This window comes from Passer domesticus, chromosome 11 (genome assembly GCF_036417665.1).
Source record: "Passer domesticus isolate bPasDom1 chromosome 11, bPasDom1.hap1, whole genome shotgun sequence".
NCBI classification, from domain to species: Eukaryota; Metazoa; Chordata; class Aves; order Passeriformes; family Passeridae; genus Passer; species Passer domesticus.
This window is the reverse complement of record NC_087484.1, coordinates 8,757,081-8,776,245: the sequence shown is the minus strand read 5'-3', so window position 1 is coordinate 8,776,245 and position 19,165 is coordinate 8,757,081. Positions and strand designations below refer to the sequence as shown.

The following is a 19,165-nucleotide window of genomic DNA, read 5'->3' as shown; positions in this document are numbered from 1 at the left end:
AACTGACACTCTCAAAAAAGAAAACAAACCCTTCAGAAGACTGAATATTTTAAACTCTTTTCTCTGCCAGTCTTGGCTGCTTTCAATCTAGACTTCAATAGTAAGACAAGGAATTTGCAATTGGAGTCATGAGGCTGAATGTCTCCCAGGCCCCAAGGCTGGTAATTGTCCCAGACACGGGCTGCTGGCTCTGCAGTCACGAGCAGCTTGGCCCAAGCAGCCCCTTCTCCTGGGGGACTGCACAGAGCACATGGGGCAGGAGATGTGCCCCAGCACTGGCCACAGCCTCCCCTCCTGGGCCCAAGGCAAAGGCTCCATTAAAAATGAAAGACAATTGTGCGATTCCCCAAGGAAAAGGAGAAAAGGCTGGAGCTGTTAATGAGTACAATTAGTGTTGTAGTCAAGCAGAATCAGAGGAAATAATTAGCTCCTATTGTTTCCGTGGCATCCAAATTGCAGCCATGCTGGCTTTCCAGGCAGCAACCCATCATTTGAGGCTCACCCCGGAGGACAGGGGGTCACTCCCAGCCCCTCTTCTGGTCACAGCTGTCACGCAGCTATGAGCAGCAGGCTGGGCCATCCCCCTCTTCTGCTAAACCACTGGGGGCCCAGTTTCCCAGGTGGCCAGAGACTTACAAACCCCAGTGCACACCAGAAGCAGTCTTGGCCCTGAATTCAGCCAGTGCTGCTGGCTCTCCACCAAGACAGAGTGAAGGCAACTGACACCAAACGTCTCTTTTTCCTGGTTTAAGGGAAGCTCAAATCCCTCTCCATAACAAATAGGGGTGGGTACAAGGCACTACTAACCTGGGAGTATAAAGAAGAGGCAAAGATAAAGCAAGCAGCCTAGAGAAATACCACCACACTGAATTTCAGACACAGCCAAAACATGAGAGACTGAAAGAAACAAAGAGACCCAATAATTTATTGGCAGAACTGAAAAGGGGCATTTGAAAACCACAGGGCTGACTCTCAACTGGGATGCTCCTCCCAGCTGCAGAGAGATTTATAATACTGGTATCCCTCAGCAAAAGGCTCTGATGTTGAGGCAGAATCCCAGAGATCCTGCGTGCCATGTAGAGAAAGACAGGAAAGTGCTGCAAGATGCGGCCCCAAGGGCCCGCCGCTAATTGAAAGGCTGCCTCCCGCCCCACTGCTAAAAAAAAGTTTGTGTAAGACAAAATCGGCCTCTATTGTCACCGCTGCTGGAGGGCTGCAGATGGATCCTTCCCCCAGGGAGGAGTGCGAGAGTGGCCCATGAGTCCCTTCACAGGTTGGAGGCCACTCTCAGTGCTTTCAACACGGAGAGAGGAGCTTAGTGCCAACTCTTGTTCTCACAATGTGATTTTTGTGTTTCGAAAGCTTGAATTATCCCTGGAAAACAGAGGGAAGAAGAAAGTGGTTAAAGATGTGCATTCCTTCAGATCACAGCACCTCCCCATTCTTCCCACTATAGCTACCAGTGTTGCCATCCCAGTACATCACTCAAAATCAACACTTGCTACATCTCCCATGCAGATCTTCCTAACTACAGATTTCTCACGCAAGTCAGCTGTCACTCCAGAACCTCTGGAACAGAGGGAGATGCTGGTTCATCCCCATTCAATGAGAAGAAAAAATTGTCATCTCCTGTGAGCAAAGCACATAATAGAATGTGGAAACCTCCCCGATGGATTCTGCTGTTTAAACAACTTGCAAGGTCTCTTCCTTAGCAAACATTTACCTCGGGGATTCTGCTTGGAACACAAATATACTATCAGACCAACCTCCCCCTGCCTCTGTCCCTTGTATTTAGTCATACTGTCAACAAGTCTAGCTCTCTGATCTCTCCTACCTTAAAAGAGTATCTAATCTGAAATGGGTGTTTTCCTCAAGTTTAAATAGACGAGTTTCTTCAGCAGCTTCTACTCACTCAGAGTACAGCCACGAGCCTCAGGGTCTATTGACCAAGGAAGGAGTGCTGGTCTACAACCTCCCTCAGTACAGTCTCATGGCACTGCAGCAACTGAAGATGGGGCAGGTTACAGAAATCTGTTATTGCTTACTGCCAGCCTGTGAGCAGCAGTAACAGGCAAAGCATACTCCCACATTAATAGTAGTGTGTTGAAATAAAGGAGATTACAATTACTTTGAGAGGATTGGTTTGGCAGCTCTTCCCATAAACAGGGACAGGGCTGTAAGCTGCCCAAGCCAAAACACTTAGGGATGCCCCAGGACATACCACATCAAATAGCTGAAGAGCAAAGGCAGCAACTTCAGCAGCAAGGTGCTGTGCAGGACTGTGAAATTCCACTCAAACCCGTGAGCTATCATCATGTGCTGCCAGCAGCTGCATGGCAGCAGTACCAGCACAGGCTGGAACACCTCCAGGAGGTGGGCTGGAGAACTGGAAGAACAGAAGGAAGTAAAAAACCACTTTTCAGAGTTAAAAAAGTTACTCTGCTATGACCTGACAGCAAAAACAATGCTGCAGAAGACTGGGGTTCACCTTTGCACTTGCTAGAAGAGCAGGCTAGGTTGCCATTTGGGAATGTGATTCAGGATTCATTAACTGGATTCTGGTTAATTTGCAACAATGGTTTGGTTTTCTATCCCATACTGGACTTTCACCTGTGCCATCTACCTCAGGAGGACAGCACACTTTAGGTAGCTCTTTAGTGGACAGATTTTTCCCTATATTTCCCTCCTTTTGCCTTTATTGGGGTGCCCCAGGCCCTCTGCTCATCCCTGCTCAGCACAGGCCACCCAATACAGCTGAGAGATAAATGAACTCTGCCACTGTTTTCCTGTACCCTTGGCACATTTGCTGCCTTCAGAGTCTGGTATATCATTAAGTGAGCTGGTTTCCTCTTCCAGAAGGACAAGTGAATGTCATCTAACAATAACAACACTACCAAGTGCCTGTGTAGTATTTTGTAAACACTGATCCTCACAAAAAACCAAACCTGTGAGGAGAGAGAGGTATTATTTTCACCCATTACTTCAGAGCAAGGTATGATAACACTGTTTGCCCAATGCTGTTGAGGGAGGGAGGTTTTGGGATCCCCAGCAGCTCCTCAGAGCTCAGTTGTGTTAGAGCAGCTACATTCCACTGCCCAGTTATGGGAACTGGGCAATGTAAATGCTTCCTTCCAGTAGATTCCTCTGCTCTGGCACTCAGCAATCCAGTGATCCCACTTGGCTACAATCAACCCAACTCTCATGGCCAGGCCTCTTGCTGGCCCTTCTTAAGGGCCTGCTGTCAGGGAAGTGGGCACTGCAGGGAAAAACAATCTGAGCTGTGGGGCTCCCAGCAGCCCTGGGCTCACCTTGGCTATCTTCTCTGCACATCTTGGCTGACTCTACCAGCAGTAGAGAGTGGTTGTCTCATTAGCCACAACATTATTATTTCTACCTACAGTAGCTACTGGGAGTCCTTCCTGAACAAGCTTTAATTGACCAATTAATTTATTCTGTTTCAGCCCACTGTTCAAGAGCTGTGTGTCAGGCCCCAGGTGCCGCTCTCAGTGTCCACCCTCTGGATGTGCTTAGGATTCATTTACCACTCCATACCTGCTTACAGTTAACCCTAGGCAACACACCCAAACTGAAGACATACCTCTCAGCCTCCTGGGACCAGGTCTGGGATACAAGTGCCTCATACACAGGAAGGACACATTAGCAAAATAGCACACAGCACCTCGACAGAAAATGCTGGTGTCTGGTCAAAAAAAAAATTTAAAAGTAATTTTGACCTTTGGAAAAGAACAAATAGCAGAATGGGCCCACCATCAGGCCCATAAGACAAGAGAACATGCCAGCCCATGGGAAGGTTGGAAGCTGAGAGGTATGCCATGAAGTCACATAAAAGAAAGATGAGGCCCTACCCTGGGTGTGACAGAGGGAGGGGGAGCGCTCGATCAGCGGCCACTGCTGTTCACCAGGCCATGAAACTCCTCCCAGGCCCTGGCAAGCCAGAGGAAAAAAAAAATGAAATAAAACCAAAAAATAGCACTTCAGATCAAAGGCTTCTTAACTTTTAACGAGAGCAAAAACATTCAATAACGTTTAAAAGGCACTTGTCTTCAGAGAGCAAGGCAATATTCTCTGATAGCCCTAGTGGATAGAAGCATCCTTAAAATCCAGCCAAACATCTGACAGCACAAGGCAGCTTTAGCGTTCTGCACAGACATGAAGTGTTCCTACTGGCTGCTGGTGATAAAGCCACATTAATACCCAGAGACAGGTATGACCTTCCTAGTCACAAATGGAATATCCATTTCCTATTGCTCATAAAACAGCCCATGTTACGTCTTTCTGGAGGATTATCACATTCCTTGGCTGGTTAAACTCAGCCAGTTACTGGCCTCATGCTTTGCCACATACTGCATATGCAGGTAATCCCCCCCAAAAGGGGCTTCTTTCAATGCCACACAGCTTAGTTCTTATGAAATTCTTTGATCAGGCAGCAGAATCCAATTGTTATTAGGAAGTCTCATTTCCCATTGTAAACCTGCGTTGTTAATGACGACCCAGTAAAAACATCACAACTATTTGAAATGAAAATGTTTTTAGATAAGTTAGAGGGACAGGTCCAACACTGCATTCCCTGGTGGAGAATGTTACTGACGGATGAAGGCAGCAGACTGAAAAATTGCTGTTGGTTTTATGAAGGCAGCATACTGAAAACCCTCTCAGGGAAAACATGCTGAGGTTAATGTGAGCATGGCTATTATCTTCTAGGATCAGAGACATCAAAGAACCTCATAGTTCTCTTTGCCCAGCAAAACAGTGCTGGTGCCTACAGCACATGCCAAGCCATTTTCTGAAGCCACAGAGTCCCATGGAACTGGAGGGACCTTAAAGAGAACCCAGGTCAATCATAAACTCAGACCACCCTCTAGATTTTTTGCTGGTACTTCTCAGCTACTTCACATTTTGTTTTGTGCGTTGCCTCATCAGGCCACTGCAACACAATAGGAGAGTCCAGAAATGGAAGCCCTGGATTAGTCAGCACCTGTGCCAAAACCGGACCACCAACCTGGCTCTTATCTGAGCCTCAGAGTCAAGCTCCCAAATGGCATTTGCAAATGCAGCCCAGGTGTCACATGCTCTTTCCCAGCAAGTCATAGCCCAAATAAACACAAAGACCTTGGGGTTGAACAGCCTCACTCCAGAAGAAAGTTAGGGAGAAGAGAAACTCTGAATCTGAAACCCTCTTAGTTGCTGGTAATCTTTGCACATTTCCAGACTTGTCAAAGAGTCTCCACCTTCATGTCTTCCCTCCAACCTCCCTTGTATCTCTACCACACTCCCATCACCCACAATCACATCTCTCTTTCCTCTCCCATAGCTCTCCCAAAGTTTAACTTCTCAGCAGAAGGAACACAAGGACAGATTACTTGTCAACATGATCGATAATTTATTACCCCTTTCACACTAAGGAGTTCCTTGTTCCAACATCCCAATAACATCACGCACAGTCCTTCATCTCTGTCCTCAGAGAGAAAAAGCTCTTCCAGCCAAGAATTTTTAATTCAAGACCCTCATATGTATTATAGTACTAATGACTCCAGCTATCTGCTGACTTGACTGAAAAAATCCACCAGGATGTGTCTGCCCTAATGTACCTAAACTATGCTAGGAGAGCAAACTGCTCTCATTCCATACTGAACAAGGCCGCCAGTTAATTTCATCTGGCAGAATCTTTATGACCTGTGGCATGCCAAAGGCACAGTGCCAGAGAGTCTAAGAGGTTATTTTTATGTATAGACATTTTTAGTACCTTATTGCCATACTGTCTGCACAGCGATCAGATACTCAGTGAATTGATCCCCAACACTTAGAGTATTCCCACTGAACAGATGGGAAATGGAAACGTTAGCAGGCTAAACAAAGCCAGCCAGAGCTGCTCTTCCACACTCATTCCTGACCCACAGCTGTTGAAACTTCCCACCTTCTTCCCCACTGCCCAGGGTCAGAACCCAGACAGAGCTCCCTTAGCCCCAGGAAGTAAATCGGAAGGAAAAAGAAAAAAGAGAAAAGAAGCCACTATCTCCCCAAAAAGAAAAAGAGGAAGACTCCATCAAAAAGAGGAAGGGCAGGCTCAGTTCCTTCAAGGGGCTTTCCAAATCACTATTGTGCAAGCACCACTAGCTGTTTTCTGCAAACATCCTCAATTAAGTCCCGGTAGTTTGCCTCCAGTATTTTTCTGTGCAGCCCTGCTCCTTACCTTCTCCTTCCCCAGCTAAAAAGGATTCAGAGAGCTCAGAGTGCACTTATGATACCTTACAAAGGGCACCAAGGTCTGTCTCTTTTGCCAGCCCATGTGGAACCTCCCAGCACACTGACCACTCACTACACTCTGCAGGTGTCCAGAGCAGCACAACCTCTTTCTGAGTTATTCCCCTGGGATTTGTTCACAGCCAGACAAGAACTTTGTGACTAACAGCTTGGAAAAAAAAAATCTAGGGTAGTCTTCTAGCCTAAAATAATTCTTCCACCTGTCTGGCAGTACCTGGAGCAAAGGCAATATAAGACAATTAAATAAACACAACTGAACTGACCTCTTTGGAAAAAAAACAACCATGAAATGAATAGGTTATAGGCACTTTTTTGGTAAGAGACAGACCACCAAGATAAGGAAGCCTTTCACAAAGTCATGGACACTTCTGAGTAAAGCACACTATGTTGATGGAGAATCAATCACTGAATCCATCAAGTCAAAGATCAGGTCTATGCAAGTGCTCTTAGACTTGGAAACATTACTGGAGCTGGAGAATGGAGTGATAAATGAATGAAGCCAGTACTGTAGAGACTCAGAAGAGGACAGCTGTCGGATCTGGAACCTCACTGCTCTCCTCTAGATTTTATTCCTGCTCTCAGACTTGAATGGATGAGGGTGAAACAGTGCAGCTCTAGAGCTGGCAAGACCCAAGGCACCCTGCCTCCCCCAGACAGGCATCAGACAATGTGTGAGGGTCCCCTCTGCAAACTATTTCCTTTAGGCAAAGTTAACCCTGCCTGCTCCATTTAAGAGACAGTCAAAGGCACAGGTGACACAAGTAGAACAGCAGCACCAAGGAGTTCTCCTAAGGTTTTGGAAATTAGCAAACAAAGGAAACCAGTGCTTTAAAGCCACAACAGTTACAGGATTAGCTGAACTCTGCTCTGACAAAGGAACTCTTGTGAACTCTGCTCACAAGCACCCTACCAGCAGCTTACTTGTCTCATAAACACTGATCTTGTGCAACACCTGTCACTTCCTCAGTGATTTCTCTTCCTAATTCCTCACTTTTTTGCCATTCCTCTCTTTTTGTCCTGAGAACCTCACCCCTGCAGTCTTCTTATAGTGCATTATTCCCTCCATAGGATATCCTCTTGTTTCCTACCTACAGTATAGTCTGAGGCCATTTCCTCCAACTGCCTGCAGTGAAATGAACCCAGTGCCAGCTCTATTAAGATCAACTATTCTTCTCATTTACTCAAGCCATCCCATTAGTTATCACTGGTGACTTTGAAAGGAAAGGCTAGTTTTATACCCTGCTCAGCTCTCACTGCAGCAGGCACTTAGGAATAAGCAAAGCTTTGTTTCCAGAAAAAGCAGCCTTGCTTTAGAGCTGACAGGACAATCTGTAACGTCACACAGCAACCAAAACATTTCCACAGCAGCCTGCTCAGTGGCAACCTGCTGCTGGCCACTGCTCTGGTGTCTCCTGGCACTGGAAGCAGCGTTGCTGAATTTGCCTGGGATTCCTGGACAGTATGGTGGGTGAGAGCTCTCAAGAAAGAGGATGGTCACTGACCACACAGTTATCAGTGCGGAAAAGAAAGGCTGATAAGCCCAGGCAGGGCAAGACAGCCACGAACTTCATGCTGCAATGCTCAAAGTCAAATGTGAAAGTGATTACTTCCCCTCCACCCCTCTCCCAACTGCAGATACCTGAATATTTTCAGTGGCTTTGCTGAGACATGGCCAGGCTGTGGTTGGCAACATTCTGCTTTCAAAAAAGTGCACCTGCTACGGCAGCAAAAGAGGTTGGGTACTTTGCCTTTAATTCCAAGCCACAGGAAGTACCACTGTCCATAAGTCACTGTCACTTCTGGACCTTGTCACCTCCAAGGTTAACAACACTGATGAACTGAACCTATTAAGTGGTTCACTGCATCTGAGTGCTCCTCTCTCAGTGCACCTCTGAGGGAACAAAGAGAAGCAATTTCTCTCCAGCTACTGAAACAAGGTAGCCCACAAAATGTCACATATGTTCTCTTCAGGTGCTCAGCACTGTAATGTCTAAGGTACTATAAATCCCCTGGAATTTAGCAGAGTCCAAGAGATTGTTCCAGCTTTCTTAGCAAGATTGGAAATTCATAAAGACTAGGCTGACCCTTCTACTCGCTGGGATTTAGGCAGCTTGTCAATATCACAAGCAAGAGAAAGGACAAACGCAGGAAAATTGCAATGAAAGATCTGCTTATCTAGCTAAATGCACAAGCCCCGCCACTGAGAGCAGGAAGGACAGAATGCAGAACAGCTCCTTGGAATAGCTGTGACGCAACAGGTACTTTTCAGATGCAGCTTGGCAGCACCACCACTTTCTGAAACAAAGGGGGCTGCAGCCTCACTGACAACTCATGAAAAATGGTGTCTAGAAATGATTTAATACGAAATGCATCATCACAAAAAGAATATACAAAATGTGAAACACAGGGCTCAGGTTCCACAGTGAGAGGCATGCTAGCGATTTCTACAGAAGCATTCATTTACAGTGTGTCAAAAGCTAATCCAGGTCAATTCACTACCTAAAAGTCAAGGTTTTGAGAAATGCCTGTTCTTTTCTTGCTAAGCATGCTCCCTTCCCTGAAGCACAATCAATGCCAATCAAACCCCGCACATGAGCAGAGCTCTAGTGGAGAGATGCAGCCCATACAAATGAAAAATGCCATGAGCCCCCCTCAAAAGGCAGCCCTGACAAAGCCTAGAGCACAGCTCTTCCATTAGAGCTTTTCATGAAACACAGCCAGAGTGTGAATATAGAGTGCTGGCTAGAAAGCCCTCCCCAGTCATAAATCACATGGTACATGTGCAGCATAAGTGGAGTTTATTCATGACGGACAGTATTTCAACAGGACTTGATAGATGGGTGAGGAAAAGGAGCCAGACTTCATGCAGGATAGAACTAGTTACACAAGAGATTCTTTATTAGTGAGAGAACCCTAATGATATGAAGCTTATCCAAGCAGAGTCAGACTGAAAGCTGGGGCTGTCCTGCTCTTCTCTGTCACAAAGCAGTCACATCACCTCTCTGCAGCTGCTGCCCCTTGCTGCCTGCTGGTACCAGGCAAGGGAGGCACAAGAAGTTGATCTGTGCATCACTACACAGAAACTCCACTGACAGCAGTTCTGCTCTGAATTTACACCTGTGCCTTTGGAAGGAGATGCTGGAGAGCACTGCAGTCAGACTGCTGCAGCTTAAGCTAGGCAATGGGAAAAAAGGGGCTTTCATGATGCCCTACATGGCAGAAGGTTAATTGCTTAGACCTACCTGACCAGGACATCATCAAAGCAATTCCTGACGAACCCTTCTACCCACACAAGAATGAGTGGGAGACAAGCCAGTTGGCCTCTGTTTAAGAATTGCTCCCAGCTGTAATCTGAGCTACTAAACTTGATACCTCCAACACCTGTTCTTCTCAGACAAGCTCATTTTGCACCACACGTCACCAGCACAACATGAAACTGGGATGCTATGCAGGAAGAGAGGGCAGCAAGCACAGCATGCTACACTGGTGTAGGGAAATGAGGCCACACTACTGGATGCACCATCACTCAAGGTCTTACACCTGGCCAGAGCAAAAACAAACACTGCTACAGCAGCGTTCTCTGTCCTAGGAAGTGCTGGTGGTGATAGCTCACAAGGGAAAGATCACAGCATTCCCATTCTACATTTGCTACATGAACCACCAGCACAGCTTAGGACAGCTGGCTCCACACTCAGCTTTCACTACAGAGACTGAGAAAAGTCAAACACCTCCCTGCTCTCACCACAAAGCTGCATCACCACAGTCCGCAGTCTGCTGCTGCTGAACAGGAGTAAAATACTCTGCTGTATGTCCACATCAGCACGTTGCTATTTCCCTACATGGACAGAGAGTCCATAGTGCCCTCTCCTGGCAAAAAGTGCATGAGAAACGTTAGCGACAAAATCACGGAAAAAATCATCTCTTTCCCTTCCCTTTCCCACACACACAGGAGGGAGGGCCACATGGAACACTAAATGCCTACAGGCAGTTTCAACGAGATTTCTGTATAATTACTAGTGACCCACACTCAAAACTGGAAGCCAGCTGTCTGTTAAAACCAGGATGGATCCCATCAAACTGTCTGACAGCAGACTGATGACAGCATGATTATGTGGAACAAGCCAGCATGATGAAAGAAAGTCATGAAAGATACTTGCACCTTCATTACAAGCAAGATTAGAAAGCTCTCTGCCCCATCCCTGTCTTATTTGTTTCACTTCTTTTTCTGTGTGCACATTTTCAAGTATTAATTTAACCAATACGACCTAATAAGTTTATAGTTTAATCAGTTATGACCTATTAGTTTATAACACACTTAAGAAAAAAAGAAAAACAACGTATTACTCACCTCTAACTAATACCTATATATGCAATTTTTCGCCACTTTGTGGGAAATAAAAGTCACCCTGAATGGCCTGATATGGTAAGCTATAATGCATTTATTTAAAAATACAGCTGTGCTCTCTGTGTACCATGATCTTCTAGTCTTGTTAAAGAGCCTCTGTCACCAGGGCCTGGAAGACTTAATATATGACGTTTATTATGATTAGAAATCATTTGTACAGCACTGTAAATTCACACAGCACTTTCCCAAGACCATTTATAAGTCTAATGGCACTATAAATCCCTGTTAGCTTCCGCACTTTATTCCCCAGAATCTCTATTTATTCAAATTATTCGACTCCCCCCACTGCAATCTTGTCTTTGAATACATCAAGCCACAGTCCCACCCTGCGCTGCCCATCACCCAAGTGACAGGCTGGGTGGATTGTTAAAATAACCCTGGATCACACATTTAAAAAAGAAAAAGGTTTTGCTCATGGAACCAAACACCCACGACAACAACACAGGAATTTGGCTTTCAAAGCTCACTGCCAACAACCGCTGCTGTTTGCACTTGAGCTTGCAGGAACAGCCCTAACGCACACGAGCACTTCTGCCAACGCCCGTGCCATGCACCCAGCTGCTCGAGCACACATGCAGCCTGCAGCACCCCCCTGGCCAGCACACGTACTTGATGCTGTCGGTGTGGGTTTTATATTCCATGATGGTGTTGGGAGGTAGGTTGAGCACTCTTCGTAACGTGTCGCGTATCCGGGCTGTCGTGGCCTGGTCGCTGGCTGTCTTGTTCCATATGGAGATGATGTCCTCCTGCGGAACGGCACGGCACGGAGGGGTCAGCACAGGGCACTTTTTGCAGCCCTGCCACATGGAAGCACGTGCCAGTTCTCAAAAGCACTCACCTGGAATCGGACAGAGACGACGGCCCCACAGATCTCTTCCCCCACCATGAACTGCTCTCCCAACATGGCCAGAATAAGATTCTCCCAGCACCGTGACGCTAAGCCCTTCCGCAGACGGATAATCCATTTACCACCATTTTTGTTGGCATCATCCTAGGAAGAGTGGAAATTGATTTGTTTTCTCCTAGCTATTTTTCTGCTACCCACAAGACAGCAGAGCCACAAACAGAAGCAGATATTGATTAGGTGGGGCAAGGAAGGTATTTTCAAGCAAAAGTATTTTATTTAACTTCTCCCCCTATAAGCAGAGACAGAGGAAAATCACTTTAAATACAAAGTACTTGAAAAAATGGCCCTCAGCCTTCCAGACCAAGTTCTATGCTCTGATAACTTGAGTTCTAGTGTTTTCATCCCACTAGCAAGGACTAACACCAGCCTACCAATCTGCACAAACAGACCCAGATGTAACTACTCCTAAACTTGAGACAGAGTCACCATTTGTCTAATCCCCTGTCTACGTGGTTCTGCTTGTAAAACAAGACCCCTGTAAAACAGAAGAATCCCCTCATCACTGAGCATGGAAAGCCACTAAAGAGTTTGCAAAACGGTATTTTAAAAGCAGCAAAAATTTGATAAACATTTTCCTTCCACATTTCCCAGAAATGGGCTCATAAGCTGTGCTAACACAGAAAGGACCACCCTGTTCTCTGACATTATCACACATAACACAGCTGAATGTTTGCTCCAGACTGTGGTGACCCAGGGAAATAACCAAAATGAGGGGAGAAAGTAAAAGAAGTATTTAATGCTAAGCACCCAGTCTGTCACCTCAATATTGTGATTCTGATCTTGAAGCTGACAAAGAGCTGGAAACTGCTACAGCCTCCCCTGCTCCCCAGAAGGCACAGCTATGTCAAAGAGCAGCTCCTCCTCTGTGCAGAGCACTGTGGCATTCCTGGTACAACACTGTAGCTGGGAAATCTTACAAGGTGAGAGGGGAACAAATTCCGTCCAAAGCTGAAGACAGAGAGGTAGGAACAAGTCAAAGAGGTGGCAGTTAGGAAGGGTAAGGGAAGACAGGTCTAGGACAGAAACAGAGAACAAAGAATGACTCAGAGGGGACTGCACAAAACAGGACATCCCTCTCCAAATCCCCAGCAATCCCCTCTAGCCAAGCTGGGACACACCTTGAAGATGCCAGGTAAGGCAGCCCAACCCTCCTTAATGAAATAAAGTTAATTTTATTTTAGCCTTAAAGCTTCTCTAGGGCTCAGATAAAACAAAACATTTGTCTGCTCTCTCAGAGACAGCAAGTGCTAACAAAGCAATGCTGAGGAAACATGGAAATATCAGTGTAACAGCAGCATTCACCTGACTCCTACTTTTCAGGTATGTGCTGGACTGAAAGGGGAAGGTGTCAGCTCCAGACAAACCTCAAAGCATGACAGGAGCCATCCAAATCAACGTAAGTTCTAGGAATGTGGCAGAATCCTGTGAGAAGCAAACTGCTTTCTGTTAAGTACCCTTGTTTTCCAAGTTGTGAACATCACAGCCTTTGGACTGGGAGCTGGGTTTAACTCTTCAAAGTTTCCACAATGACTAATGGGCATCAGAAGAGAGTGATATCACTAAAAATATCTCAAAGGTGGCTTAAGCAGGTTCAAAGCTAGAGAGAGAGCAGTGATTGGGAGGCAGATGCTGTATCATGTGCTTTATGGTTGTTAGTTTTCTTTCAGGTTAAACAAGCTTCGGTTCAGTCAAGCATTTGATTTTCCTTCACCAGAATAATAATGATCTGCAGCCCAGTAAATCACCAGGGATTATTATGCTTAGTGCTTCTGACTTTACCAGAAAAGGCACAGATGGATGCAGAAAAAGATCAGAGCTACACACAGGCACATATGTACCTATGAGAATCACAGTGACTAAGGATCAGTTTGGAAAAGAAAGAAGCATAAACAAAGCCCTACAAAGCATGCAGCAGTGGAAGGCCAGAAGTGAGATCTCAGGTCCTCTTCTAGAAACGTAAGAAGGAAGTAGGGCCAGAAGTAAAAACACTAAAGAATCTCTCCACCTCCATCTTAAAATGTCTAATGGGAAATGCTTTATAGAAATTCTGGTATCATTAATTTGGAGACTCTCTGGTTGACACACTGTCTGAGGAACTTGCTCACTAGGAGTGCAAAGAGGGTTAAATGTTTTATATGAATAGTATTTGCAGTAACTGGCTATAAAATAGCTTGCTCAAAATAATTGCTAATGAGGGTCACATATAAATTTCTCAAGACCAAGCAGCATAATTACATACTTCAGAGAAACACATAAAATCCTCATATTGTGAATGCTATTGGTCATTGCTGGAAGCAGGCCAGGAACTGGGTGAATGATTTGCTGGGCAAAGATTTGTTTAAAATTTCTTTTAACAGATTTGGATAGAAATAGAAGCAAACTAAAATTCCCTGGAACAAAACCAAACCAAAACAACAACAAAACAAAACCAAAACAAACAAAAAAAGCAAACAGTAAATAAAAGGCAAAGTTGTTTCTCCACCTCCAGCTCTGTCTGCAGGTTTTTAACCATATGCACCTCCTTGACTGAAAAAGGAGGGTTGGTTTTTATAAGCTTTGTTGGAGAGGTCCAGTCCTTCCAGAGGAAAGCCCTGCTCTGCTGTCACTGGAGGCAGCTATGGGGTACTCCCTCCATTGGCAATGGCAGCTCAGGAACCTTTGTGGGGTGCAGCCAGCAACTTCCCCATCTTCCCTCTCTGGCAGCAGGACTGATAGCTTACATGGACAGAGTTCTGAGGACAAGTTGACAGGAAACCCAGACAAAAGGATTTCACTCAAGAAAATTACAAGAGTCCCTCTACTGTAGAAGGTTCCCTCCAAAACATTGTGGGAAAATATCAAGGCAGAAATGAGAGCTCCAACTCACCTCCCACATGGGTTTGATGCCTTCTTTGAAAAGATGGAAGTCACTGTGGCCTGTCAGGTCCCCAGGACGTACCATGTGACTGTAGAACCGCCAGAACTGTTCCACCTGCAACAACACCAACCACAGTGAGGCTGCTCAAACTGTTCACAGTCAAGATTTCTATAGAAACAGGCTGCCATTTTTACACCAGCTCTCCAGAGCCACCTTTTCCTCTTCTGCTCTACTCCCTGTCACCAGGGTGTTGATTAGGCAACACAAAAAGCAACAGTAGTGTCAGAGCCTGGGTGCTTGTTTCTGACTGGCTCCATTACCAGGTGACCACCACCACTGAAACATTCAATGGGTGCCTCTAAAGTCACTCAGTGTTTGTCTGAACAAATCTGTGCTAAGGTAACTGCTGCTTTGGAGAACAGTTCCAAACATATCTTGTAACTCCTACTACCCAAACTTTCAATCACTGGGTATGTGTCAAAGGCATCAGCTACAGCCAAATCTCTTTACCCTGCATAACCACTGCTCTCTGTGACCATGGAAACTGAAGAAACTTTCAAATAAGACTTTATTTTTTGTATTTAATTTTACAGTATGCAGATCTTAAGACAAAATATACATTCTAGTGCTGGTTTAAGATCATAAGGCACTATTCAGAGTTTTTATTTAAATACCTCTTTGTTTTACAGTCTGCCATGGTACACTTGGACCATTTCACTTCAACCAGTTCCATTCTGGCACCCCTGTGTCTGCTTGAGACAATCTGACCATAAGGCAAGGGATTTATTTTGTATAGTTCTTAAAAGTAGTAATTTATCTTTTGAGAATCTCTGGGTAAGAAAGGATTTAAGAGAGGGTGGGTCTTTAAAACAAAACAAGGCAGTGGAAGAGATGATACTAATTTCCATATTTTAAGAAGATTCCATTCAGTAAGACAATAGCTCTTAAGCAGACCAGCAGTGCAGCTGGAGGGGGCAGACATCACCCCAAGCACTTTATCAGAGACCTTAATGACTTGGTCAGCGCTTGGAATTCCACTCCAATCTCTGACCTCTACCATCCAAGCTGGAATTTGCTTTTATAGCTAATAAAATTATGAACCAAGACTGAGGAGGGATCAGAAGCAATCTGTTTTTGTCAGGTATGTCCAAACATCCCTGGGGAAATCACATTCCCACAGTGAAGGAGCATGCCCTCTAGTGGTTCACATTTCACAGCTTTTAGAGCTTTCCACTGAAAAGTCAAGAATAAATCTGAACACAGACTCAGCTAGACAATTCTTTATGAAGTTTGCTCTTCCATCTCCTTAAACACAATTTGGACCCAAACACATTATCAAATATGCTGGCCAGTATCTCTCCATCCTAACAGAACTGCAGCCAACCAAGGTCCCAACAAATTCTCTGTAGCAAAGAGCACACAACAGAATATTCAACAAGATGGTTTTCCTCTAAGGAGGTAAAAATCAATGCTAAGTCTACACTGATTTATCAGACTGAAAGTTATTGCCAGAACATCAAGCAGCAGCCATATTTTTCATCCCCTGAACTGAAAGTACTTGCTCACACAGGCTAAAAGGAGCAGTAACTATCCACAACAGTGGGCTCTTCTTCCCACCCTGATCCTGTGTGGATACAGTAACACAACCCAGCTGCTCACTCATATTTTTAGCCAGCCTCCAGAAGGAAAAAAGAGCTGTTTTTATAAATTATCGTATTACAGAGTATATGTACTGGTAAGCAAAATTAACATTTATAAGAGACCCTGAAAAAACTGGGCAAACACAAGACTTAGAAGAAAAGGAAGAAAACATAGAACAGACTTCCTGGGCTCTAGAACAGAAATGGGGACTCATTCTGTTTACACATCCTGGGCTCTTGAGGGCAGGTTTACTCTGCCAGCACCATGCAAAAACCCAACACAGCCTGTCCAGGACACACTCAAGTTTATTCCAGGAACAAGCAACCACAGAGTGGAAGGAGAAAGGAAGAGCAATTTGCCTTTCAATGAACTTGGCTGCAACATCAAACTGCACCTTGTCCATCACTTAGAGACAGACAACAGGCCACCAGCTGTTGGCAAATACAACATGCCAGATGCTTATTCCAAACACAGTCTTTGTGCTGGGAATGTGGGTGGAGGGAAGTGTGTGAGGGACAACACAGAAATGGAACAGAAAAGCTGTTCCTTTCTTCTCTTCCTCCAGCTATAAAATAACTATATAGCTGCTCTTTTTTTTTCTTTTTTTCTGTTGTTATACCAACTACTACCATGCACAGAGGTCTAGCACAGGGCAAAGTGCTAAGCACACATCTCCTGCTGAAATTCAAGAGCTCGGCACATGGCTCAGTGCCACGGGCCGGGGCAGCAGGCAGGAGCAGGGCAGGAGGGGCAGCAGGGCACAGCAGGTACTCACGGAGGCGAAGGTGCCGATCTGTTTGATGTTCTGCTCGTAGCTCTGCGAGCTGGTGGGCCGGCCGGGCGTGCGCCGCGAGTACCAGAAGGTGTAGTTGTACTGCAAGGGGTGCTCAGCTGGCCCCGGCACCACAGCCTGCACAACACAAAAGCTTGTTTACCCACCCCTCCTATGCTCCTCTAAAAAGGGAGTGGGAAAAATTGCATTTACAGCATATAAAGCAACCATTCAAGCCATCGTGACTGAATTCTTTTTAGTCTGTGACTGTCTCGAATAAAAAAAAAAAGACAAACTAAAAAGAGAGATGTGAGACTTTTAACTTTTTCAAATTAAGCTAAAAAAAAAAAAGACACTTTCCTCCTCTGGGAAGGATAAGCCCCACTTATAATGAATCATGATTCAAATGCAATTAAAACTCTTTGGTGACACCAACTGCCTTAAGCAACCAACACCCCAGTGCTCTGGGAAGATTACTCTGAGAACTTGTTATGTCAGCTTTGGCACAACCCATCACCAGCAGTGGGCAGTGATCACTCTGCAATTTCCAAAACACTGATTTCTGATTAAAAATACTTCTAATGAGCACAAAAGAGGCAAAGAGAGCTCATTAACCAGGAGTCAAAACCTACAGAGAAAAACCCAATCAAAGCCCTTATCTTGTACTACTTGATAATGTTACAGGAGTTACCAGGGCTTAAATCTCTACTTTCCTCTTGACTACGGCAAGTTTACAAGGGTTGGATTACTTCAGGTAGAGCACAGGAAGCATCCTAAACAAGATGAAAAAAAAACAACCCAAACAAACGAGGGGAGACATATGCCTTATGTCTTCTTTTACCAGGCTACCTTACACACAGGGACACATCTTAAAAGTTATTTTCACAGTGTCACAAACAATTCCTGCTAAACCACCTTCAAGCCACTACTGTCCTGTCAGAGAGGAGTCCTGTCCCCACGTCCTCTTCCTAATTTGATCTGGATGAAAATAAAGCTTTATTTCTCATTTCCATTCAAAAGCCTGGCAGGGCACCAGCTATGCTACTGAAGGGAGCATTCACCCCTCAGATGAGAGACCTCCAAAAGTGACATCAAGTTACTGAAATCAAACATAGTCCCTCTGTCTTCACTGCAGCAGAAACAATGCACTGAGAGCACAGCCCTCCCAGGCACATTTTCCTCATCCCTGAACTGAGGGCTGACTCCCAGCAGTGCCACACCATGCCCTGGCAGAGGAGTGCAGATGCCAGCACCATACCTTCCTCTTGGTAGTACTCTGTGGCTTCTCACGATCATTCTTTTCCTTCTCACTGTCTTTCTGTGTGTTATTTTCCTCGTTCTGGTCATGGTCTCCACTATCATCATCTTTCAATCTGGTGAAGAAAAATAACAAAGAGAGCCATCACACAGCTGAGGAGGGTCACACCAAGGCCAGGCAGCTCTCTGCTCCAAAGCTCCTCCATGGTACCAGGGCCACCACAGGTTGGATATCTACACTTGACAACCCACACAGTAAAAACTACTACAAACTCAAGCAGTTAGTGCTGGATACTGATGTGCCACAGGAGACCCCAGTTCGTTGTTAGGGTTCCCTGCTCTTCAGGGGGCCCACACGAACACCTGTGGCCGTGCCTCTGCTGACTCTTGCCCACCCCGCTCCGCACGCCCCCAGCAGGGCAGGGCAGCGCCGGGGGCGAGCAGACACCGCGCCAGCACCCACAGCAACCCCACAGGAACCCCACAGGAACCCCACAGGAACCGCCGCCCGCCGCACTCCCTGCCAAGGGCCGCAAAAGGCGAGCGACAAGCGGGGCTACGAGGCGGCCCGCGACTCCGCGGTGCGGGCCTGCCCCCGGCCCGCCGCCCCCACCTCTGGGGCCCGCGTCCCCTCGGGGCCAGGCCGGGCCCGGCTGCACGGACGGGGCTGCGCGTAGCCCCGTGACTCATCGCGTCTCGCCCGCCCGGCGCCGGGGCAGCGGCGGGAGGCGGCGGCGGGGCTCGGGGCCGTGCAGGCCCCGCACCGGGGGCCGGCCGGGGGGGCCCGGGGGTGACACTCACGCGTCGAATTTGTTGTTCATCGTCGCTCGCTGCCGCCGCCACCCCCGTTCGCCTCAGCGACTTCCGCCCTGCTGAGTCCCACCGCGAAACTCTTCCGCCGCTTCCGGAGGCTCCGCCATGGCCGGCCGCGTTTCCCCCCGGAGCCGTGACGCCGCGCACGGCGGGCGGGGAAGGGAGCGCGCTGCCGGGGGCGCCCCTCAGCGCGGCGCCGCCATCTTGGGCGTGGCGGGGCTGCGCCGGGGA

The 19,165-nt window shown here is 46.5% G+C and overlaps 1 protein-coding gene across 2 annotated transcripts; it reads right to left on the bottom strand.

Annotated features, from left to right (window-relative positions):
* Positions 1–903: 903 nt before the first annotated feature.
* EIF4E2 (eukaryotic translation initiation factor 4E family member 2) lies at positions 904–19,065 on the bottom strand. Of its 2 annotated transcripts, XM_064385515.1 has the most exons (8): positions 18,923–19,064; positions 18,123–18,237; positions 16,868–17,002; positions 14,461–14,565; positions 11,526–11,678; positions 11,297–11,433; positions 3,867–3,945; positions 904–1,374 (listed from the first exon to the last, which is right to left on the bottom strand). In XM_064385515.1, the coding sequence occupies exons 1-7, from the start codon at positions 18,940–18,942 to the stop codon at positions 3,900–3,902; spliced, it is 711 nt and encodes a 236-aa protein (XP_064241585.1). In that variant the 5' UTR covers positions 18,943–19,064; the 3' UTR covers positions 904–1,374; positions 3,867–3,899. The 2 variants fall into 2 exon arrangements, with proteins under 2 accessions (XP_064241585.1, XP_064241586.1); XM_064385516.1 differs by lacking the exon at positions 3,867–3,945 and having other exon boundaries at positions 18,923–19,065.
* Positions 19,066–19,165: the final 100 nt, after the last annotated feature.

What these genes read in the sequence shown, in the direction of transcription:
- EIF4E2 (XM_064385515.1), bottom strand. Translation starts at nt 18,942, where the DNA reads ATGAACAACAAATTCGACGC. An exon ending in AGAGTACTACCAAGAGGAAG is followed by an intron (nt 17,003 to 18,122) that starts GTATGGTGCTGG and finishes TGTGTTGTGCAG; the next exon opens with GCTGTGGTGCCGGGGCCAGC. An exon ending in GCATCAAACCCATGTGGGAG is followed by an intron (nt 11,679 to 14,460) that starts GTGAGTTGGAGC and finishes CACTCTTCCTAG; the next exon opens with GATGATGCCAACAAAAATGG.